The 26,608-nt window shown below is 36.3% G+C and overlaps 1 protein-coding gene across 1 annotated transcript; it reads right to left on the bottom strand.

The window, feature by feature from the left end:
• Positions 1 to 20,269: 20,269 nt before the first annotated feature.
• Positions 20,270 to 22,422, bottom strand: LOC120486588 (uncharacterized). The gene is given in 2 exon segments (XM_089121757.1): positions 20,270 to 21,048; positions 22,107 to 22,422. Coding segments are annotated over 2 exon segments (885 nt in total). The 5' UTR covers positions 22,402 to 22,422; the 3' UTR covers positions 20,270 to 20,458.
• Between the last annotated feature and the right edge of the window lie 4,186 nt (positions 22,423 to 26,608).

Here is a 26,608-nt window from a genome sequence, read left to right as displayed (position 1 = left end):
GCTCACCAGGAATGTCACTTGGCCCTTACACCTCAATGTTGGAGCCAGGCTTGGTTCACCATGGTGCATTTCTGTATATGATGAAGAGTCTAAACTCTATATATATATATATATATATATATATATATATATATATTAGCGCATCTATTTATAATTAGCTGGATCAGGTGTGTTTAATTAGGCTCTGGCCCTATAGAAAAACTGAGGTTTGACCCCTGATATAGTCAATCTGTATTTTCTTGCAGACGTTCTAAACCTGACGCTGTATCGGCATCGGGCGGATACATGTTTGCTGACCCATACTTTGTGGTTTTGATATTGTACCAACCTAATTGATAATATGCTGACATTAAAAAAGTGCATCTCATATGTTATGAGATTTTTGTTTAGAGTTTTGAAATGCTATGGTTTGTGAAAATCTTTATTATTCAAACACTGAGAGCTTTAGCGTTTTTGAGATCACACTTTGTATCAGAACTAATCATGTTTTTTTCAAAAACATGGCCACCAATGCACCAAAAATACTCTTAGAGCCCATATCTTTGCTTCTGTTATCGCGATAATGAAATTTTTGGGGTAATGGAATCTAATAAAAATGGTTTCAAGTTATTATTTCAAATTATAATTTTCCCCATACTATGACAATTGGGGGTAAATATGCACATTTCACATACAAATTGTGTCATTAGATTGACTTTACTTATCATTTCGTTCAAAAAAGTTCAATTTTGTATTTAAGCAGTGAAGTTACTTCTGTACATTATATTTGTAATTTTACAATTGGACATTCTTGTAGGAAATCACAGGCAAAAGAAGAGCGAGATCTTCCATTGAGTTATCAGCGTTCAGTCCAAAAGCTGCATCTCTGACGGTATTGGGGTGTGTAAGTGCAGACGATTTGGGCAGTTTGCAGGTTTTGGAAGGCACCATGACAGCTGAAAGATATTTAAAGGTTTTGGAGTAACATATGCTCCCCTCCAGATGGTCTCTATTTCAGGGAAGGCCTTGTGTATTTCAGCAAAACCACATACTTCAGATAATACAACTGTGTCCGGGTGTTGAATCCAGATCTTTCACCTACAGAGAACATTTGGTGCCCCCGTCCCAGCTATTTTGAGACCCGTAGCAGGCATCAAATTTGAAATGAACTCATTTATTGGATAAAGTGTACAATTACTCTGTTTGAACATTTGTTATGTTATCTATGTTCTATTGTGAACAAAATATTGGCTCATGTGATTTGATAGTTTTCATTTTATTCAAAAAAAAAAAAAACGTCCCAACTTTTCCGGGATTCGAGTTGTACAACACATGCTATTGCTCACAGTCTTGGTTTAGGTAGGTTTAGGTGTGTGTGTGTGTTGGGTAGGTTTAGGAGAAGTGTGTGTGTTGGATAGGTTTAGGAGTAGTGTGTGTGTGTGTGTGTGTGTGTGTGTGTGTGTGTGTGTGTGTGTGTGTGTGTGTGTGTGTGTGTGTGTGTGTGTGTGTGTGTGTGTGTGTTGGGTAGGTTTAGGAGTAGTGTGTGCGTTGGGTAGGTTTATGTGTGTGTATGTGTGTGTGTCTGTTGGGTAGGTTTAGGTGTGTGTGTGTGTGTGTGTGTGTGTGTGTGTTGGGTAGGTTTAGGTGTGTGTGTGTGTGTGTGTGTCTGTTGGGTAGGTTTAGGTGTGTGTGTGTGTGTCTGTTGGGTAGGTTTAGGAATAGTGTGTTTGTTGGGTAGGTTTAGGAGTAGGGTTAGAGAGTGTGTGTGTGTGTGTGTGTGTGTCTTTTGGGTTGGTTTAGGAGTAGTGTGTGTGTTGGGTAGGTTTAGGTGTGTGTGTGTTGGGTACACTGTTAGCAATTGATGTAATTTTTACAATATATTTTACAACAATGTATTGTATTTGTGTTTTACCTGTAAATGACAATGCATCATGGGAAATTAAATGAACAGTCCTGTATTATTATTGTAATTTCACTGTACACGCGGAGTTTTACAATGGTTTTACAGCCATCGCGTTGCATCATGGGATCATCGCGGTCTGAATTTTGAAATTTTAGGCGGTTAGTTCTAAACGAACATTCTGGGAGTTAACGTTACCATCATTCAAGAAGACGGAAAAGAAGCAAACATTCTGGGACGGAGGTAAGTTATCTTCACGTTATGTAACTTAATTTTCTGTTACCCTTAACGTTACGTATGTATTTTTATATCGTAAATATAACGTTATTAGTTCTGCTTATCTGAGTGGATGCTGACGGTTTAGTCGACTGCTTTAATTAGCTAACATAACGTCAGCCGTCCCCTTGTTTAACATTGGAATAAAGTTGACTTAGGTTATTTTATGATAAAGTAGCTAACTTTATTAACGCGTCTCTTCCATTGAAATCAGGTAGCTACGTACTGGTAATAACATTTGAAACCTTGTTCTTCACAAATTGATGCTATTTTAATCTGCCTGACGTCAACATGGTTCTTTCACTGTTTGGATGGATTGGCTATAGGTTTAGGTATGTGTGTGTGTGTTGGGTAGGTTTAGGAGTAGTGTGTGCGTTGGGTAGGTTTATGTGTGTGCATGTGTGTGTGTCTGTTGGGTAGAAATGTCACTTTTCACTCGCCATACATACTATGGCGCTCGGAATGTTCCATTCGGCGACGAGACTGACAAGCAAGACAGATAGGACACGTGAATACGTGCGTGTACGTCTCCATTTGTTTTATATGGAGACGTACACGCAAATATCACGTCACGTAGACGCGTCAATAACGTGTAGCTGTTGATCTATGCAGACGTCACGGCGGCGTCACGTTAAAAGTTTAACGTGTGGATTACGTCTATGGTATGGCGCTCGGAATGTTCCATTCGGCGACGAGACTGACAAGCAAGACAGATAACACACGTGAATACGTGCGTGTACGTCTCCATATAAAACAAATGGAGACGTACACGCAAATATCACGTCACGTAGACACGTCAATAACGTGTAGCTGTTGATCTATGCAGACGTCACGGCGGAGTCACGTTAAAAGTTTAACGTGTGGATTACGTCTGCACGTCTGCCCGTCTGCACGTCTGCCCGTCTGAACGTCTGCACGTCTGCCCGTCTGAACGTCTGCACGTCTGCCCGTCTGCACGTCTGCCCGTCTGCACGTCTGAACGTCTGCACGTCTGCCACAATCTAAGTTTACAAACAAGACTTATTTTGGCACATTTTATGTAGGACTATGATACACTTATTTTTATAATGCTGAATGTCTGGTAATGTACCATTGGTATCCCAATGATAGATGTAACTTTTTAATAAAAGTCTATGGCATGTATTTTGATTATTCGATCTTTAGAGATAAAAAAATAAAATGGGCTAAAAAAATTCAGAAAAACTGAGTCTTATCGTTATATATTAGTGTGTTTCAGATGTGTTAATGCTCTGCAGCAAGCCAGCAACAGTCTGCATGCCTCGAGTTCACTCATGCTGCATCCAGCATTAATTAACCATCCAGAAACCATTTTAGAGTTTATTGGATTTTAAACTAAAATTAGTTAGCCTGTGATTGCTTGGATCAGGCTACTGCTATTCTTATTCTGAACAAGTAATTAATCATTCAAATTAAAAATGTTTTAACATAAATGTACTATTTAATAGAGCTACAACACTAAAGTTTTTATAAAGCCTATAAATGTCGTCTAGTCATACTGCACATTTTTTGCTACTGTTGAGAGCATACAAAAATCTCGCCCAAGTCAGGCAAAACAGTTGACAGCCCATATAAATACAGTAAGAGGAGCAAACGCTGCATAGTTTTCACCTGCAGGAAAAACAAACACTTTAAACAGAATAAGATGAGATGAACACTTTAATCAGTAGGTGGCAGCAGAGCAGCATTTATTTGACCATCTCCACTTTCTAAATAGGAAATTACTGACCCACAGAACAGTTTGGATTCACTCTTTCCATTTATGACAAACAAAACTATTTTATTTAAAGTGTGAATAGATTATAAAGAAAGAGAACAAAGTATGCTCTTTTTATTTAGCGACTGGTGGAACTCCTGCGAAAACTCCTCTGATAATAAATAAATTGTCTATAGCCGACAATCAAACATTTAGGCTGTGTAAACCTCACACTGCTGGTTATAGCTATCCTGAAAATTGACATTAACTGTAAACTTATTCCTCAAATAGTTGTAGTAATATTGCTCAATGATCAAAAAGGATGTTGATTCAGGAACATTGTACTTCATGAAATCATGTTCATCCATTCACTAAATCCCTTTGCACATACTGCCTTCAATGTCATTTTACAGTTTTTTCTCAGTCACTTTGGTAGTTTCTTGAATCATCCTTAAGTTTTGCAAACCAGTAAATGCATTTCTCAAAATAATTAATAGCGGTCCATGGATTGCCTGCAAAAGCCTGTACCTCCTCAAATCCTTAGTTCATCTCTCAAAAGTGGTATTTATGTCAATGAACATATCAGTACCATTGAATAGTCCTTGTGTATTTGCTCACAAACAAGATATTCAAAATGCTCATTTGATGTTGTCGATATGAAAGTACTTGTTCAGTATTTCCCAGATATCCAGATGAAGCTTCATGAGATGCACCTCTGAGCTACTTCAGAGAACTGGTTGATCATTGGTTGATTTAATGCTTTACATTCCCCTTCATTGGTGAAATGCAAAATGTATAGCCAAGACATGCTTGCTGTCATTAAAACATTAAAATGTAGCATGTCATTGGAACCAATAACGGCATATATATTTAGGCTAGCTATATTTCAATTTATAACGCAGTCACTTTAAATTCACATAATGTTTAACTTCTGGGTAACATAATTAGGAAAATATCAACCCGCAATATATGAAAATTAACTGCCAATTGAGACAAAAAGTTGAGAAAAAAATACCAAGTAAAAACACATTTGTAAATATTTCTTTTAATAAAACAGAAAACCAGAATGCCTGTAAATAAACAATATGTTAATGACATTTCACACAATAAAATTTTTTTTTCCAAACAGCACCACAGCAGAAAAATTGCAATTGTCTTAAAGGAGTAGTTATGTGGATATTAAATATATAGCCTCTTTGTTTTGTTTTTTTTGAAAGAATAGTTTGAACATTAACCAGTAATGTCAATAGAACAGTGCCTTGCCGCCATCTACTGGCGGTTTTATATTTATATTTAGTAGTTTCATATTTGTTTGGCCGAGCTCCTTTATTTCGGGATTTAGGCTACAACTCGTTATAACGATTTTTTTATAACATAGAATTTCAGAATATAATTCCACCCACTGCCACTCTACTAGGCTATATCTATATTTTTTGTATTATTATTAGCCTGTATAGCCTATTCCCATGCATGCTCGTGCATAATTGATACAAAACGAAATTCACTTTAAAGAAAGTCTTTCTACAAAACAAAACTTAATGAAGTGGTCAAAATCATGTCTGACCCACTTGTCTCCCGTCATATTGCATCCTATGATGTTGCTCTTAGTACTCAAGCTGTTCACTGTGTTCATAATCAACATAAATGAAAATTAAATAACAAAAGCCTATTGTAATATTTAGACAAATGTGAAACTGGCAAAGAGTGGATATTGAGCGGACAGTCACGTGAAAAGTAACTTGAAACTTGTTTTTAAATGGGAAGAGCGTCTTGGTTCACCCTCCGCCTGTCAGAAAGATAGGCTATGCTATGCTTTATTACACAAAACGAAACATTGAAACATTATTATATTTATAATGCTGTGGTCTAGTTTGTATGATGGACTATCTAGCTACTTGAGTAATAATAGGCCTACGTTGTTTTGGTGAGAAGTCTGTTTCTCAGATCATAATAAAAAAATACTTGGCCCCCTTTATGAAAACGAAATGAGCTAGGCTACAACATAGTCCTAACAACGATAGAAAACCAGAACTTAAGACGGATCGCCATTGCCTGAATAATAAAAAAAAGCTGAATGGAGATAGCCTAGCTCCAGACGTTAAGACGTGCAGTCGTTAAGACGGGCAGACGTCCAGATAGGCAGTCGTTAAAACGCACAGACGTTCTCCACACGCACGTTAACACGTCTTTAAGCTTGGCTAGGAATCGAATGACACAAAGCGAGCGCCATATATGGCGTTCCGATAGGCTCTTTAATATAACTTTGCAACATGCACTCGTCTCAATGAACGTGACGTCTGCGTCTGCCGAACGTGACGTCTGCGTCTGCCGAACGCCTCGTCTGCGTCTGCCACATCACTCGTTCGTCTGCCGAACGTCTCGTCTGCGTCTGCCGAACGTGACGTCTGCGTCTGCTGCGGGGCGGGGGTGTACCAAATAGCTCATAAGGAATGCATAGGCCTACTGCTCTTCAATTATGTTTGTTTATAAATTAAGTGTTTTTACCTTGCTTATACATATTTTTTTTTCAAATAGTAGCCTTAATATTATTTCACACAAATTATCTTATTAAAACTTTTGTTTGACATTGTTTCTTGTCAATATTCCCAAAGAACTGTTATTTCATCATGTATAGCCTATTTGAGAAATGTAAGCATATTTACGGCATTTATTTTAAAATAATGAAAAGGGTAATCTAAGACATAAGGACAGGGTGACCCTGATATTTACGGAAATCCGTCGTAGGTACTCCCATAGCAACGCATAACTTGAATCCCTGAATATGAAGTGTATCACTGAAATCACTGAATATTACAGTTAATATATTGTCTCACATTTTTAAATATATGGAAATGTCTTATGTAATATGCAATATATTGTACTAACACCTTATAATTCTGTATATTTTCAAATAAACCATGCAGCGATTCTCAAAGTGTGGGGCGCGCCCCACTGGTGGGGAATAGAAACATGACAATTGGGGCGCGACAAACAGGAGAAAATGTGGTTATTTTTTTTATTGTCCAGCATCTCTATTAATTCCTTTATATAGGCTATTGAGCGTAAAACTCAAAACAAAACAACGACATAAAGACTATACATTTTATTTTAATATTGAATTGTTTCTATAAGAACGCTTGAAATGTATTTTTATTGAATTGTTTCATTTAACGACATTTCAGGCGTTAGAAAGCTTGAAATGTCTTTAAACGAAACAGTTAAAAACTAAAATAAATAGACTACTCTTTAGGCTAGACCTATTTCTCATAGTTTCGTTTCATTTACGAGATGTGCTTCAGTTAACGAGTTACCGCGGCCCCGTGCAACTCCATGCTTATGGCTGTCTGTTATATTTGCTTTATATATTAAATCCAGGCAATTGATTGATGAAAAATTTATTAAAATGAATACAATTTAGGCTATACAAAACGAAATTTACTTTAAATAAAGCCTTTCTTCTAAACAAAACTTAATGAAGTGGTCAAAATCATATCTGTCGACCCACGTCTCTCGATATATATTGCCTATCTATTTTCATAATCACAGATGGAAAAAATAACATTATAACAAATATGAAACTACTTGCAGACTCTTTTTTTTTAGCTATTAGAAATGGCTAAACATTCATTTAATTCTGAAGTTTACAAACAAGTTGAAAGGCATTCTTTTGTAATATCTGCAACATTTATCAAGTACACAGATAATTTTGCATGCATTTATAAATTATTATGGTGAATCACAATAAAGTAATAAATAAATTTGAACGCAACTCGTTTAATTACACGTTATTAAGCATTTTACTCCCATAGAAAATCATTAAAAGAACGTTTAAAGTGGTTTAATGCAGATTAGACCAGGGGTTTGTGTGTGGACCACTATTTAATCAAGAATTTTTGCATTCAGTCTGGTTGAAGTCCCCATTAGGATAGAAAAACATGAACACAAGTCCTATCACAGACGCAGACGTGACGTTATAAGACAGACGCAAGTGTCACGTTCATTGAGGCGAGTGCATGTTACAAAGTCATATTAAAGAGCCGATCAGAACGCGCGATACACTCGCTTCACTGAGCCGTGCTGTACTGTGGATAGCGTGTTAAATACGTGTAACAATAAATAACATCACTGCCACACGTAAATGACGCGTGACGTCTGACTCGACACTTCACTGCCACGCGTGATTTGCGTGACGTCAGCGTCACGTCAGCGTCACGTCTGCGTCTCAAGTTGAATAGAAATAAATAGCAGAATAAAAAAAAAATAAGACGTTGAGTGAGACGTTCATTGAGACGAGTGCATGTTGCAAAGTTATATTAAAGAGCCTATCGGAACGCCATATACGTCTGTATGGCGTTCCGATAGGCTCTTTTATGGCGTTCCGATAGGCTCTTTAATATGGCGTTCCGATAGGCTCTTTAATATAACTTTGCAACATGCACTCGTCTCAGTGAACGTGACGTCTGCGTCTGCCGAACGTGACGTCTGCGTCTGCCGAACGCCTCGTCTGCGTCTGCCACATCACTCGTTCGTCTGCCGAACGTCTCGTCTGCGTCTGCCGAACGTGACGTCTGCGTCTGCTGCGGGGGGTGGTGTACCAAATGGAATGCATAGGCCTACTGCTCTTCAATTATGTTTGTTTATAAATTAAGTGTTTTTACCTTGCTTATACATATATATTTTTTTCAAATAGTAGCCTAAATATTAGGCCTAATTCACACAAATTATCTTATTAAAATTTTGTTTGACATAGTTTCTTGTCAATATTCCCAAAGAACAAGATGTTATTGCATCATGCCTATTTGAGAAATGTAAGCATATTTACGGCATTTATTTTAAAATAATGAAAAGGGTAATCTAAGGACAGGGTGACCCTGATATTTATGGAAATCCGTCGTAGGTACTCCCATAGCGACGCATAACTTGAATCCCTGAATATGAAAGTGTATCACTGAATATTACATATTAGTAAATATATTGTCTCACATTTTTAAATATATGAAAATTTCTTAGGTAATATGCAATATATTGTACTAACACCTTATAATTCTGTATATTTTCAAATATAGCCTACTGTTAAACCATGCAGCGTTTCTCAAAGTGTGGGGCGCGCCCCACTGGTGGGGAATAGAAACATGACAATTGGGGCGCGACAAACGGGAGAAAATGTGGTTATTTTTTTATTTTTTTCCATCTCTATTAATTCCTTTATATAGGCTATTGAGCGTAAACTCAAAACAAAACAACGACATAAAGACTACACATTTTATTTTAATATTGAATTGTTTCTATAAGAACGCTTGAAATGTATTTTTATTGAATTTCAGGCTTTAGAAAGCTTGAACTTTCTTTAAACGAAACAGTTCAAAACTAAAATAAATAGATTACTCTTTAGGCTAGGCCTATTTCTAGTTTCGTTTCATTTATGACGAGATGTGCTTCAGTTAACGAGTTACCGCGGCCCCGTGCAACTCCATGCTTATGGCTGTCTGTTATATTTGCTTTATTTATTAAATCCAGGCAATTGATTGATGAAAAAATTATTAAAATGAATACAATTTAGGCTATACAAAACGAAATTTACTTCAAATAAAGCCTTTCTTCTAAACAAAACTTAATGAAGTGGTCAAAATCATCTCTGTCGACCCACATCTCTCGATATATATTGCCTATCTATTTCCATAATCACAGATGAAAAAAAATAACATTATAACAAATATGAAACTAATTGCAGACTCTTTTTTTTATTAGAAATGGCTGAACATTCATTTAATTCTGAAGTTTACAAACAAGTTGAAAGGCATTCTTTTGTAATATCTGCAACATTTATCAAGTACACAGATAATTTTGCATGCATTTATAAATTATTATGGTAAATCACAATAAAGTAATAAATAAATATGAACGCAACTCGTTTAATTACACGTTATTAAGCATTTTACTCCCATAGAAAATCATTAAAAGAACGTTTAAAGTGGTTTAATGCAGATTAGAAAGTGGTTTAATGCAGATTAGACCAGGGGTTTGTGTGTGGACCACTATTTAATCAAGAATTTTTTTATTCAGTCTGGTTGAAGTCCCCATTAGGATAGAAAAACATGAACCCAATTCCTATTACAGACGCAGACGTGACGTTATAAGGCAGACGCAAGTGTCACGTTCATTGAGGCGAGTGCATGTTGCAAAGTCATATTAAAGAGCCGATCAGAACGCGCGATACACTCGCTTCACTGAGCCGTGCTGTACTGTGGATAGCGTGTTAAATACGTGTAACAATAAATAACTTCACTGCCACACGTGAATAACGCGTGACGTCTGACTCGACACTTCACTGCCACGCGTGATTTGCGTGACGTCAGCGTCACGTCAGCGTCACGTCTGCGTCTTAAGTTGAATAGAAAGAAATAGCAGAATAAAAAAAAAAATAAGACGTTGAGTGAGACGTTCATTGAGACGAGTGCATGTTGCAAAGTTATATTAAAGAGCCTATCGGAACGCCATACTTTAATATAACTTTGCAACATGCACTCGTCTCAGTGAACGTGACGTCTGCGTCTGCCGAACGTGACGTCTGCGTCTGCCGAACGCCTCGTCTGCGTCTGCCACATCACTCGTTCGTCTGCCGAACGTCTCGTCTGCGTCTGCCGAACGTGACGTCTGCGTCTGCTGCGGGGGGTGGTGTACCAAATGGAATGCATAGGCCTACTGCTCTTCAATTATGTTTGTTTATAAATTAAGTGTTTTTACCTTGCTTATACATATATTTTTTTTTCAAATAGTAGCCTAAATATTAGGCCTAATTCATACAAATTATCTTATTAAAACTTTAGTTTGACATAGTTTCTTGTCAATATTCCCAAAGAGCAAGATGTTATTGCATCATGCCTATTTGAGAAATGTAAGCATATTTACGGCATTTATTTTAAAATAATGAAAAGGGTAATCTATGGACAGGGTGACCCTGATATTTATGGAAATCCGTCGTAGGTACTCCCATAGCGACGCATAACTTGAATCCCTGAATATGAAAGTGTATCACTGAATATTACATATTAGTAAATATATTGTCTCACATTTTTAAATATATGAAAATGTCTTAGGTAATATGCAATATATTGTACTAACACCTTATAATTCTGTATATTTTCAAATATAGCCTACTGTTAAACCATGCAGCGTTTCTCAAAGTGTGGGGCGCGCCCCACTGGTGGGGAATAGAAACATGATTGGGGCGCGACAAACGGGAGAAAATGTGGTTATTTTTTTATTTTTTTCCATCTCTATTAATTCCTTTATATAGGCTATTGAGCGTAAACTCAAAACAAAACAACGACATAAAGACTACACATTTTATTTTAATATTGAATTGTTTCCATAAGAACGCTTGAAATGTATTTTTATTGAATTTCAGGCTTTAGAAAGCTTGAACTTTCTTTAAACGAAACAGTTCAAAACTAAAATAAATAGATTACTCTTTAGGCTAGGCCTATTTCTAGTTTCGTTTCATTTATGACGAGATGTGCTTCAGTTAACGAGTTACCGCGGCCCCGTGCAACTCCATGCTTATGGCTGTCTGTTATATTTGCTTTATTTATTAAATCCAGGCAATTGATTGATGAAAAAAATATTAAAATGAATACAATTTAGGCTATACAAAACGAAATTTTCTTCAAATAAAGCCTTTCTTCTAAACAAAACTTAATGAAGTGGTCAAAATCATCTCTGTCGACCCACATCTCTCGATATATATTGCCTATCTATTTCCATAATCACAGATGAAAAAAAAATAACATTATAACAAATATGAAACTAATTGCAGACTCTTTTTTTTATTAGAAATGGCTGAACATTCATTTAATTCTGAAGTTTACAAACAAGTTGAAAGGCATTCTTTTGTAATATCTGCAACATTTATCAAGTACACAGATAATTTTGCATGCATTTATAAATTATTATGGTAAATCACAATAAAGTAATAAATAAATATGAACGCAACTCGTTTAATTACACGTTATTAAGCATTTTACTCCCATAGAAAATCATTAAAAGAACGTTTAAAGTGGTTTAATGCAGATTAGAAAGTGGTTTAATGCAGATTAGACCAGGGGTTTGTGTGTGGACCACTATTTAATCAAGAATTTTTTTTTCAGTCTGGTTGAAGTCCCCATTAGGATAGAAAAGCATGAACACAAGTCCTATCACAGACGCAGACGTGACGTTATAAGACAGACGCAAGTGTCACGTTCATTGAGGCGAGTGCATGTTACAAAGTCATATTAAAGTATGGCGTTCCGATAGGCTCTTTAATATAACTTTGCAACATGCACTCGTCTCAATGAACGTCTCACTCAACGTCTTATTTTTTTTTTATTCTGCTATTTATTTCTATTCAACTTAAGACGCAGACGTGACGCTGACGTGACGCTGACGTCACGCAAATCACGCGTGGCAGTAAAGTGTCGAGTCAGACGTCACGCGTTATTCACGTGTGGCAGTGAAGTTATTTATTGTTACACGTATTTAACACGCTATCCACAGTACAGCACGGCTCAGTGAAGCGAGTGTATCGCGCGTTCTGATCGGCTCTTTAATATGACTTTGCAACATGCACTCGCCTCAATGAACGTGACACTTGCGTCTGCCTTATAACGTCACGTCTGCGTCTGTAATAGGAATTGGGTTCATGTTTTTCTATCCTAATGGGGACTTCAACCAGACTGAATAAAAAAATTCTTGATTAAATAGTGGTCCACACACAAACCCCTGGTCTAATCTGCATTAAACCACTTTCTAATCTGCATTAAACCACTTTAAACGTTCTTTTAATGATTTTCTATGGGAGTAAAATGCTTAATAACGTGTAATTAAACGAGTTGCGTTCATATTTATTTATTACTTTATTGTGATTTACCATAATAATTTATAAATGCATGCAAAATTATCTGTGTACTTGATAAATGTTGCAGATATTACAAAAGAATGCCTTGTTTGTAAACTTCAGAATTAAATGAATGTTCAGCCATTTCTAATAAAAAAAGAGTCTGCAATTAGTTTCATATTTGTTATAATGTTATTTTTTTTCATCTGTGATTATGGAAATAGATAGGCAATATATATCGAGAGATGTGGGTCGACAGAGATGATTTTGACCACTTCATTAAGTTTTGTTTAGAAGAAAGGCTTTATTTGAAGTAAATTTCGTTTTGTATAGCCTAAATTGTATTCATTTTAATAATTTTTTCATCAATCAATTGCCTGGATTTAATAAATAAAGCAAATATAACAGACAGCCATAAGCATGGAGTTGCACGGGGCCGCGGTAACTCGTTAACTGAAGCACATCTCGTCATAAATGAAACGAAACTAGAAATAGGCCTAGCCTAAAGAGTAATCTATTTATTTTAGTTTTGAACTGTTTCGTTTAAAGAAAGTTCAAGCTTTCTAAAGCCTGAAATTCAATAAAAATACATTTCAAGCGTTCTTATAGAAACAATTCAATATTAAAATAAAATGTGTAGTCTTTATGTCGTTGTTTTGTTTTGAGTTTACGCTCAATAGCCTATATAAAGGAATTAATAGAGATGGAAAAAAATAAAAAAATAACCACATTTTCTCCCGTTTGTCGCGCCCCAATTGTCATGTTTCTATTCCCCACCAGTGGGGCGCGCCCCACACTTTGAGAAACGCTGCATGGTTTAACAGTAGGCTATATTTGAAAATATACAGAATTATAAGGTGTTAGTACAATATATTGCATATTACCTAAGAAATTTTCATATATTTAAAAATGTGAGACAATATATTTACTAATATGTAATATTCAGTGATACACTTTCATATTCAGGGATTCAAGTTATGCGTCGCTATGGGAGTACCTACGACGGATTTCCATAAATATCAGGGTCACCCTGTCCTTAGATTACCCTTTTCATTATTTTAAAATAAATGCCGTAAATATGCTTACATTTCTCAAATAGGCATGATGCAATAACATCTTGTTCTTTGGGAATATTGACAAGAAACTATGTCAAACAAAATTTTAATAAGATAATTTGTGTGAATTAGGCCTAATATTTAGGCTACTATTTGAAAAAAATATATAGCCTATGTATAAGCAAGGTAAAAACACTTAATTTATAAACAAACATAATTGAAGAGCAGTAGGCCTATGCATTCCTTATGAGCTATTTGGTACACCACCCCCCGCAGCAGACGCAGACGTCACGTTCGGCAGACGCAGACGAGACGTTCGGCAGACGAACGAGTGATGTGGCAGACGCAGACGAGGCGTTCGGCAGACGCAGACGTCACGTTCGGCAGACGCAGACGTCACGTTCACTGAGACGAGTGCATGTTGCAAAGTTATATTAAAGAGCCTATCGGAACGCCATATTAAAGAGCCGATCAGAACGCGCGATACACTCGCTTCACTGAGCCGTGCTGTACTGTGGATAGCGTGTTAAATACGTGTAACAATAAATAACATCACTGCCACACGTAAATGACGCGTGACGTCTGACTCGACACTTCACTGCCACGCGTGATTTGCGTGACGTCAGCGTGACGTCAGCGTCACGTCTGCGTCTCAAGTTGAATAGAAATAAATAGCAGAATAAAAAAAAAAATAAGACGTTGAGTGAGACGTTCATTGAGACGAGTGCATGTTGCAAAGTTATATTAAAGAGCCTATCGGAATATGGCGCTCGCTTTGTGTCATTCGATTCCTAGCCAAGCTTAAAGACGTGTTAACGTGCGTGTGGAGAACGTCTGTACGTTTTAACGACTGCCTTTCTGGACGTCTGCCCGTCTTAACGTCTGCCCGTCTTAACGACTGCACGTCTTAACGTCTGGAGCTAGGCTATCTCCATTCAGCTTTTTTTTAATTATTATTATTCAGCCAATGACTGAATGGCGATCCGTCTTAAGTTGTGGGTTTCTATCGTTGTTAGGACTATGTTGTAGCCTAGCTCATTTCGTTTTCATATAAGGGGGCCAAATATTTTTTTATTATGATCTGAGAAACAGACTTCTCACCGGCCTATTATTACTGAAGTAGCTAGATAGTCCATCATACAAACTAGACCACAGCATTATAAATATAATAATGTTTCGATGTTTCGTTTTGTGTAATAAAGCATATCCTATAGCATAGCCTATCTTTCTGACAGGCGGAGGGTGAACCAAGACGCTCTTCCCATTTAAAAACAAGTTTCAAGTTACTTTTCACGTGACTGTCCGCTCAATATCCGATCAGTTTCACATTTGTCTAAATATTACAATAGGCTTTTGTTATTTAATTTTCATTTATGTTGATTATGAACAGTGAACAGCATGAGTAAGAGCAACATATAGGATGCGATATGACGGGAGACAAGTGGGTCAGACATGATTTTGACCACTTCATTAAGTTTTGTTTTGTTGAAAGACTTTCTTTAAAGTGAATTTCGTTTTGTATCAATTATGCACGAGCATGCATGGGAATAGGCTATACAGGCTAATAATAACACAAAAAATATAGATATAGTAGAGTGGCAGCTGGTGGAATTATATTCTGAAATTCAATGTTATAAAAAAAATCGTTATAACGAGTTGTAGCCTAAATCCCGAAATAAAGGAGCTCGGCCAAACAAATATGAAACTACTAATTATAAATATAAAACCACCAGTAGATGGCGGCAAGGCACTGTTCTATTGACATTACTGGTTAATGTTCAAACTATTCTTTCAAAAAAAAAAAAAAAAAAAAAAGAGGCTATATATTTAATATCCACAGAACTACTCCTTTAAGACAATTGCAATTGTTCTGCTGTGGTGATGTTTGGAACAATTTTTTTTTTTTTTTATTGTGTGAAATGTCATTACCATATAGTTTATTTACAGGCATTCTGGTTTTCTAATGATTTTTTCAAAAGCTAAAGACTGCTCATTACAGAAATATTAAAATAAATATTTACAAATGTGTTTTTTACTTGGTATTTTTTTCTCAGCAGTTAATTTTCATGTATTGCGGGTTGATATTTTCCTAATTATGTTACCCAGTTAAACATGTGAATTTAAAGTGACTGTGTTATAAATTGAAATATAGCTAGCCTAAATATATATGCCGTTATTGGTTCCAATGACATGCTACATTTTAATGTTTTAATGACAGCAAGCATTTCTTGGCTATACATTTTGCATTTCACCAATGAAGGGGAATGTAAAGCATTAAATCAACCAATGATCAACCAGTTCTCTGAAGTAGCTCAGAGGTGCATCTCATGAAGCTTCATCTGGATATCTGAGTATCTGATATACTCGAGGCATGCAGACTGTTGCTGGCTTGCTGCAGAGCATTAACACATCTGAAACACACTAATATATAATGATAAGACTCAGTTTTTCTGATTTTTTTTTAGCCCATTTTATTTTTTTTATCTCTGAAGATCGAATAATCAAAATACATGCCATAGACTTTTATTAAAAAGTTACATCATTGGGATACCAAATGTATGGTACATTACCAGACATTCAGCATTATAAAAATAAGTGTATCATAGTCCTACATAAAATGTGCCAAAATAAGTCTTGTTTGTAAACTTAGATTGTGGCAGACGTGCAGACGTTCAGACGTGCAGACGTGCAGACGTTCAGACGTGCAGACGGGCAGACGTGCAGACGTTCATACGGGCAGACGTTCAGACGGGCAGACGTGCAGACGGGCAGACGTGCAGACGTAATCCACACGTTAAACTTTTAACGTGACGCCGCCGTGACGTCTGCATAGATCAACAGCTACACGTTATTGACGCGTCTACGTGACGTGATATTTGCGTGTACGTCTCCATATAAAACAAATGGAGACGTACACGCACGTATTCACGTGTGTTATCTGTCTTGCTTGTCAGTCTCGTCGCCGAATGGAACATTCCGAGCGCCATAATCGGAACGCCATAATTAAAGAGCCTATCGGAACGCCATATGACACAAAGCGAGCGCCATACATACAGCCGACCAATCACCGATCTTGCGTTCCGCGTCGTCGCGACGTGTAGTTACATTTTTGAAGAGGTGCGCGTCAGGCGACGGCGAAGGGTACGCGGTGAACCTGATTGTCCGAATGAGCCAGCGAGACGGACTGGGGAGCGCTAACGAGGCTCTCAGAGACTGTACAAGTGGGACGAGTAGGGATATTGAGAAGTACCCAAAATGTTCCGCCTCAGACAGTTTGCCATCTGTTGCGATGATGGGAGAAACAAATCTTTTCATTTTGCTTCACTGTTTTGAATCGCTGCACGCTGGGGACCCCTGCTGCTCAGAACTGTGAAAATGCAGGGAAAACTAGGTCCAAACATGCATAAACTCTTCACAAAACGATTGCAAATGTTTATTAAAGGTGTAATCTGTTAAATACAATAACCATCTAATACGATTAAATGTAAATGGCTTTAAAATATTTAATTTTATTAAATTTTAGGGCTGTTTTGGTCGTTTAATAGAGAGCATGGTCTTTCTGAATGTGTAATATCAAACATAAAATAAACACTTTATTTCTCCGAAGCTCCGACCTCTATGTTGCAGTACAGTAAAAAAATAATTAAATGAGATCCTCTTTTCCCAGTTGACCTGATGGCTTGAGAACCAGGTCCCTGTGTTCACACAACTGGTCTCGCAAGTGGGCCAGGATGAGCCAGTCGTCGAGATCCCACAGAGGGGTAAGGGTGACCGGGATAGCCCGAATGGGACGACCTTGTATTGGTATGTCTGTCTCGAATGCAAAGCGTAGGAACGTTTCGCTACTAGACCACTTTGGACATCATCTGACCAAGGGACCACACAGTGACTTTCTTCTCACTGAACAGAGGTAAGAAGGACATCCTCCACACTGAAAATCATTTTGTTTAGTTTTATAAAAGTGCAAGTGAAAAGTTCAGTCGCCAGCACTTAGACATTTTGTTTGTTTTTCATGTCCAGACATTGAGATCAATAAATCATCGATAAATAAACATTTATGAACAGAATTGTTTTATGACTAAGAATCACATTGTGTATTTAGAGCAAATTGATCTGATAATGTGGAGCGCCCCCTTGTGGCTCATCACCCCACTGTGGAAAAAATATTTTACATTTGGGAAATCTAAATCTCCTTTATGATATGAGTTTTTATTATAGCCTTGTTTGTCTAATCATTAGACCCCTACTGCGTTGTCATCATGTGCTACTGTTAATCATGACAAAATAAAAAAACTGAATAAAGGAGCTCAGATGTGGTAGAAACTGGACGCATTGTGTTCTCTTTTTTTGAATATTTGTAAATAACAAATAATTATGATAACATTTCCAACAATCAAGATCATGTTTGCTCTGTCCAGTGTTTAAAGGCCACATTAGGTCACACAAAACTCCAGCAGAATTGACGGACAACACTAAAGTCTAAACTTGTGTTTGGAGAAACGTGTGCTATTTTCTGGGGTTTGTTCATTACCGTTAAGCCTTCGGGTAAAAGAAGACAACATATTAATATACCAACAACAACAAGGTAAGATAAGAACTTCATTCAGCAATATATAGGCCACAATAATTGTTTTCTTTAACACAAATACAGAAAAACAAAAGAAACCAGAATGTGTATGAATGAAACAGTGCTCAGCTGGGTTAAAGGAACTAAGGTTTGTGTAAGTACACTCAAATAAATAAAAAAACGAGGAAGGTTGTGCACTTAATATATTTATATTTAGTTGACATGTTTATTTTTTTATGAAGGTCCACATAATTATGTCTTAACAGTCCAAAATCCTAATGTTGTCTAAACACAAACCATTTATGTTCAGTAAAAAATAATTACATCCACAGTAAAGTGCGACGCCAACTGCCATTTTGCCCGAACTTAATTTGATTGTGTTCAATCTGCTTAAATCTATGTAAAATTTAACATATATTACATATATTATACAAAATTTAACACATTAAATTACATGAATAATTTGTCAAACAAAATCTTTCTGAGAGTTAATCTTAAACTGAAAATCAACTTCAGAAAACACAACTTTAGATAGCTTTGATTTCCAACCCGTTTTAGAGTTCAACATGTTTCATAAAATATACATTTTAAATAAAATAATGTTCGTAAATCATTTTCAAAAACTTTTTTTTTTTGGGTCAACTTTTACATTTATTTATTTATTTATTTAAGCAATAATCTGCTACGGGTCTTCTTTAAAATGAGACCAGTCATATGGACTTGTGCAACTTTTTGTAATTGATGCTCAAAGGCTAAAATGACTCCCACACACATTGACAGATGAAAAAAACAAACAAAAAAACGGGTTGGGGTAAAGTATGAGTATATGATGCATATGCACACAACTCATATGCTATTTTCATATTTTGAAGTAATATCTCTGTATAATTGAAGACCTTTAGTCAAACAGCAGTATTGATGAGCTCAGCGTTTATAAAGCAGGTATGGTGTAGAGCAGAAGTCAAACAGTTCCTGGAATGGAAAAAGCCCTTCAACCGCAGTCTATTCACAGACACACTATTCACAGCAGATGCACATCAAACACACACATCTAGCAGAAGACACTTTCTCATGAACATGCAGTCCATCACAGCAGATCAAACCATGTTTATTTCAATAACCGAGACCGCAGCAGCTTCTCACCTCTTGAGGAGTGTGTTGAATCTAATGAGACTTACACACATGGTCTATTTAAGACCCAAACATTACATTCTCCAATGGGCCAAACGATTTAGATCATTTGTTAAATGTCCTCAAGTTCTTTGGCAGATTTTAGGAGACCGTTTCATGAATCATCTTTAAGCATCACACTTGAAAATGATGATTGATTCTCACCAAAAGCTCAGCCATAGACTCAGACTTGAAGGTTGTTGCTGGTCACACAGTTCGGTCTTGATGCTTTTCTCATTCCGACTGGTGTATAAAAAACACGATCCTCCTCTTTTACTTCCTGTAAAAAAAAATAAAAGAAGATCATAATAATTATTGTGATGATAGGTGTGATAGGTTCATCCTAAAGATTGCAATGTGATGCATAGGTTTTTTTTCTCTCTAAGTAACGTGTTTGATAACCTTATCTGATAAGGTGCTGTTATGTGTGTGTGATGATGATTATGCAGACAAAAACACTGATCTCCATCTGACTAGATGCAGAAATGATACAAACACACTCAAGAAAAATAAATAGTCTTACTGATTTGTGTGTGTTCCTCTTGGAGAACGCTGGTTCAGCGTAAGTGATCTCGTCTTCGTGAGTCTCGACTGTTTCAACAACATTAATAGATTAGCATTAAAACTACAAAACTCAATCTGATTCTTCACAACATGTGTGTTATTATTAGGACTGTCAGAAATAAGACTTTACACATTTCATTAATTGTTTAACATTGCCATTTTTAAATATTTAAGGAAATATGGGCCTTTTTCCCATATGTTCGTCATTACATTTAGAGAGACTTTCTTTAATCATCATTTATGAAACCCAGTAGAGAGTGACATTCAGTGTCATAATACAAAGAGACAGGTATTCTGATGAATGTAATCTACATAAATTGAATTTTAGTTTATTTTTATATACATGATCTAGAAGCTGCTAACTACAAAAATACATGTTTAAATGATAATGTACGGCTAAAATGGCGATCAGTCTACAAAAATATAGTACACAATGATTAGTTATAGTCAGTTTGCAACTCTTGCCTTCTTCGCCTGTTTTTCTTTCTTTTCTTTTTTTGCAGATCCAGAAGATCCCGACAGCAGCAATCATCAGAGATCCAGCCGAGATCAACACTATCAGAGACACTGACACTGGAGGAGGAGGAGAGAGACATTAGTGTGAGTGAATCAGTAAACACACACACACGTATATGATGAGTGGTGGTGTACCTGCACATGTGTGTCTGCAGAGTGTGTTGATGTCCAGATGTGTGGTCTGGTTGCTGATGGGATTGTTCAGCACACAGCTGTAGGTGTTTTTATCCTGATATTCCACCTCCAGAGGTAGAGAGAGACTGATGCTGAGATCACACACACTGATGCTGGACAATACACTCATTCCTGCGTACCAGGACAGAGTCGCATCACACACACTCAACACTGATGATGAACACACTACTGAACATGGTGATGATGATGAAGGACAGTGTGAAGAGTTACTGGTGATGACAGGAACAGGCAGACGAGCTGAGAAACAAAAGCAAAATCTATTTGACAATCATATTCTCCTCAGAGCTGTTCTCATCCTCAGATTTATGCATTTCTATATCAACAATATCAACGGTGAAATGAGTCTGCAGCAGTCATGTGGTACGAGTAGAGCTCTGTTAGTTGTTTATGTTCAGCATTGTAATGTTCTGTGCTTTGAGACATGAGGTAATGTAACGCCGTCTCTCGTGACGTTCTGCTGTGTGTGTTCATGTGTTTTGATGAAGGAAATGTGGGATCTCGACATGCTTTCAAACTCTGTTATTGCTAGCCGTTGTGAAATAGCACAGTACCGTACCTTTAAACTTTAATAATAAACTAGGTTTGACAGAAGAATTAATGCCAGTGCCTTTATAAAATTATAAGCTTCACATTTGTGCTTTTAAAGGGATAGTTCGCTTTGAAATCTCACTCTGAGGCGCGGAGACTTCGGAAGTGATCTCTCACACGGTTGCGAAAAAAATTCAACATTGTCTGTTGATGTATCGAAATTGTCTTCCATTGCGATTTCCTGTATATCTAAATATGTTTAGATCTTCACAGTGAAAGGTAACTTTTACGAAATCTCTGTGTAAACAATGAGTGACGTACACACGCGAGAGATCAGTTGGACGTGGCTGAGGTAAAAACGATATTAATACTGTTACTCGTTTCGTGTCTTAGCCCATCAATGTATACTTACATTTACGACTCATTAAATCATGTTTAATTTGGACTTCTCTGTGCATGCTCTTTGAGGTGGTGACCATAGACCTGCATTATATGACTGACAGACAAGAACGGTTTGACCTAAAAATGTCAAGATTGAAAATACTGCGGAAACAAAGACACCTACATCTTGGATGCCCTTGAGGTAAGATAAAACATACCAAAAATTATAGTTTTAAAATTTTCCATTGTCATAAGCGCCTCACCGTAACCTTGAGTTTTGCTAGTGATTAACATTATGGCACAAATACTGTTTGTTTAACTTGTTCTGAATATTCCTTTAATAAAACAAGAATATGTGAAACACAAGACAAATGATCTCGACTCACCATAGACAGAAACATTGAATGTTTTTGATGTTGTTTTTGCTCCATTTTTCTCTAGTTTATAAACTCCAGTGTGTTCAGTTGTGGTGTGTGTGATGGTCAGAGATCCAGTTTGATCGTCCAGCTTCAGTCTGTCTCTGAATCTCCCATCAGTAACATTATCATATGTGGAGAACATTTGCTGCTTCTTTTTTATTTTAGCTAATAGAGAGTTTCCAGGTCCATATATCCACAGTATATCTTTATCTTCAGGTATTTCAGTAAGATCAGTGTTTAGAGTAACAGAATCTCCCTCCATCACTGACACTGAATCACCAAACACACCTGATGAACACACAGATTTACACAGATTAAAGATTCTGATGGTTTACAAAAGCCCCAAAACAGCAGTAGATTTTGAGATCATTCAATGTTTGTCGCATCACTCAATGTTAAACACAGATTAACAAATCAGGGATTATAAATCTAACCTGGGATTTAAATTAATCTACAGTTTATTTTGTCCACCATGACGGATTCGCCATTGGAAATAAACAATGTTTGTAATATTAACAAATATTAACAATGTATACAATGTAATATTAATATAAACAATGTTAATATTCAATTTCCTTTTTTACTGACTACCAGAAACGTCTCACTGACATCTCTTGCAGAAAAGAAAAATAAATGTGTAAAAGTCTTTATAAACCTTCGTTAAGGGGGAGATCGTCAGAATCAAGCAGACAGAAAACATTGCTAAAAAAAATTGAAAAAAAAAAAAAATTTGAAAAAAAGGACAATTACCAGATTGTTCTGCCCAGATTAAGAACAATGTCCCCATTCATAGCGTGTTTGATCCTTATTATTGATTTCACAAATGTAAATTTAAAACAAGTACATAACCAAACTACATCTGATTTTCATACTAAATATTCCAGGTATTATTGCATTAAGAAAATAATCCATTATTAACCCAGATATGAACTCAACAGGTTTCTAAAAACAGCATTTGAACCTTTTTACTGAGCATGTGGCAGTCTCTGTATTACTCTAGTTGAAAAAAATAAATAAATGCATATATATATATATATATATATATATATATATTTATTTATTTATTAATAACTCACCAGTCAGACTCCTGTAGCAAAAACAGAACAAAACAAACATGTGAAACATATCTCCGGTAGTTCAGTGTATGATGAAACTTTCCACTGGAAACACTCTGTCTATGTGTGTGTGTGTGTGTGTGTGTGTGTGTGTGTGTGTGTGTGTGTGTGTGTCAGTCTATATGTGTGTATCCTCCCACGACATGGCTTGACCCTCCTTCACAAGTTGTTTTTGAACATCATATAATGTTATAGTTCATCTGGCCCTTATAAGACTTTAACTCTTTGAAAAGTAGTTGTATGACTGTGTTAAATGGCAAAAGAAGAATATCTAGTGAACTCTATGAATTCGAGTGATTTTAAGATGGTTATGTATATTTATGCAGTTCTCAATTTTTGTGTTTTTAAAATCTGAAGTAAAAAGCTAAAAGTGTGTGTGATCCCAGTAGCAGTTGTATTGAAGCTCATCTTCTGAGTCAGACTGAAACCATGAGTGGTGTACTTGAGCAATGTGGTGTGATCTGAACCATCGGCTACGTGAGAGTGTAGGCTTGTTTGAGATGAGCAAATTCTGCGCAGAATCGATCACCGGTGATCAGCGCGAGATGCATGCCGGTTAGAAATGTGTCCGAGAACGGTCCGCCTGGCTCTGATGTCATGCCGACGTATGTCAAAAAACTCTCGCGAGCGCAAGGCGGAAGGGTCGGATTCTGCAGTCGCGCGCAGTTGCTCTCCACCGACTGCGCTGATCAAAAGCATGATGGGAAACGACTTGCTGACGACACAGCTTAATGCTCATTGGTTTAAACAACATGATGAAGGTAAATTCCATATTCATTAAGCTAAATTCTCCAAATCAAGGCCATGTTTTATTTATTTATTTATTTATTTTTTCAAACTGAAACTGATAGGCTATATATTGTGAATCTCTTAAACGGGTTAAAAATAAGAAAGCTATAGTCAGTAACTCAAATATACTAGGCCTACTCTAAAATGTTCAAGTGAAAAATAGCTCTCATTTTATAGATGATGAAGTTTGTAAGTCTGTCTATTTAAGCTAAGCTTATTTTGATTTATTTTATTATTAATTTTATTCTGATGTTTATTTATTTGTCGCTGTGTAATAGGCCTATTTGTTTCACGAATTGTGGTGCTTGTAGGTAGGCTATGTTTGTAACTTGCATTCTAATAAAAAAGTAAAATAAATAAAAATAAAAGAACAACAGATGAATTGTTCTCTTTTAAAATGTTTGATTTTAAAACTGATATCATGTTTTATGTGTATACATATGGGTGAATAAACTCTCTGACAGTGCCATATGGGTTATATTTCATTTTTGTTAAAACAATAGGCTATATAAAAACACGTCTGTATTAAAGAAAAAAAAAAGATTAATAAACACATATTTGGAATGTAATTAAATAACAAGTAGTCTTGTTCATTATATTTATTTTTATATAAAAGCAACAGAACTTAAATCACATCCAGTTTATTAGCAACACGTGCACGAGCGTGAATCCCGTTAATCCCGCGATATCCGCCTTTGATCTCACAGGTGTCTGATTCACTGCGAGAACCGAGATCTGTCCGGCTTTATTGCGCTTTTTTCACTCCTCCCCTCACTGCAGCCGCCTACTCTCGACTACATTGCAGGCGAGGCGAGGCGCATCTCAAACAAGCCTTGTATATTCAGTGTGTGTGTGTGTGTGTGTGTGTGTGTGTGTGTGTGTGTGTGTGTGTGTGTGTTTACTATAGGTGAAGAGTTTCTTCCTGCCCTGCTTTTTATGAAAACGAGCAAGAAGGCCGCACACTGAATTCAGTACAGAAGTCTATCAAGTCTATTTCTGGATTGCATAGAGAATTAAAAACAAATGAACAAGAGCAAAGAGGAAAATAAAATCAGCTGTTTTTATGAAGTTCACAGTTAATACTCTCACAGAACAGCTTTACATTAAAATAAAATAAAATAAGCCTAACAAAAGTCAAGTCAGATTCAGATTCAGAGGTCAATATTGACTCTCCCACCCCTGAACAATCCCGAGATTAGGGGTACACACTACTTTATACACAACCTGAAGTTAGGAAAACATGTTCATGTAACTTTTTGTCCCGCATGGACTTGGTTAAAGTGTGTAGATTGTGGTTGGGACAATGTGGGTTAAGTTCTTTGTGCATTGTGGGAAAGCATGTTTGGCTTGTATGAGTGTGGGAGTCATGTTTCCGAGAATCTAGAAGGCAGAAATAAATATATTCTTTGTTAAACTGCCAGGACTCGGAGTTAAGGCTTTTTATCTTTTATCTTTGTTTGGACACAGTGACGATATAATCTGATCTCCAGGGCAGATTCAGTTCTTGTATAACACAGGATTTCTTTGTAAAAATTCAGTTCATAACTTTGACCAGTGGAGGGCAGTAATAGGCAGCGTCTACACTGCTGTAATACTCCAAGAAGAAGGTCTACACTCAAAAAAATGAACTAGGGAGGTTGTGCACTTTACATATATATATATATATATATATATATATATATATATATATATATATATATATATATATATATATATATATATATATATATATATATATATATATATATATAGTTTACTTATAACAATTGTGTTTTTTGACTTTAAATGTTTTTTTTTCTATTTTTGGATGTAATTGTGTCTCAACTTAACAGTACAAAATCCTAATGTGTTGTCTAAACACAAACCATTTAAAATGTGTACATCCAGAGGGTGGCAGTATAGTGCGAGCCGACTTTTTTTTTTTTTTTTTTTTTTTTACATTTTGCCCGAACTTAATTTTATTGTGTTCAATCTGCTTAAATCTACGAACAACTTAAGTTTACTTAATCCGTTTGTGTTGGATTACATGATTGATTTGTGTTGCATTAACTGAAACTGGGCAGTGCTTTTAGTTCCCAGCATGCTTTGCATATGGTTGAATTAAGAGAGAATAAATGTCAAAATTAAGTGTTATTTTATGTTTTTTGAGAAATTTAGAAAAGGGGAAGACTTGATAGTGTGTAATAGTGTTTAATGTTAAATTACATTGGAATTATTAAACCATTTCAATTAGAGTGGGTTACCATTTTGGAGAAGAGTGGAGCATTTTGTTTGTCTGTCGACTGATTTTCATCATTTTCAATTGCTTTGAATGAATGAACATGTAAATCTTAGCTATGAAGGTGCTAATATGTGCTTCTGCTAGCATATAGCTAGCTAAAGTCTATCAATTTAAATAAATCTCACTGAATCAAATAATATATAAATGGATGAATGAATATAATAAAATGCCTTTGAATCATACCAGGTCGCCTTTAAAGGCTTTAAGGAAGGTCCCGCCTTTTTCGCCTCTGATTGGCTAGAAGGGCTCTCCTCCGATTGGTTATTTGATTTGGCCGTGAAACG

Source organism: Pimephales promelas, chromosome 2 (genome assembly GCF_988280905.1).
Source record: "Pimephales promelas chromosome 2, fPimPro1.hap1.1, whole genome shotgun sequence".
NCBI lineage: Eukaryota > Metazoa > Chordata > Actinopteri > Cypriniformes > Leuciscidae > Pimephales > Pimephales promelas.
The sequence above is the reverse complement of the archived record's forward strand: the minus strand, read 5'-3'. Positions and strand labels throughout refer to the sequence as shown.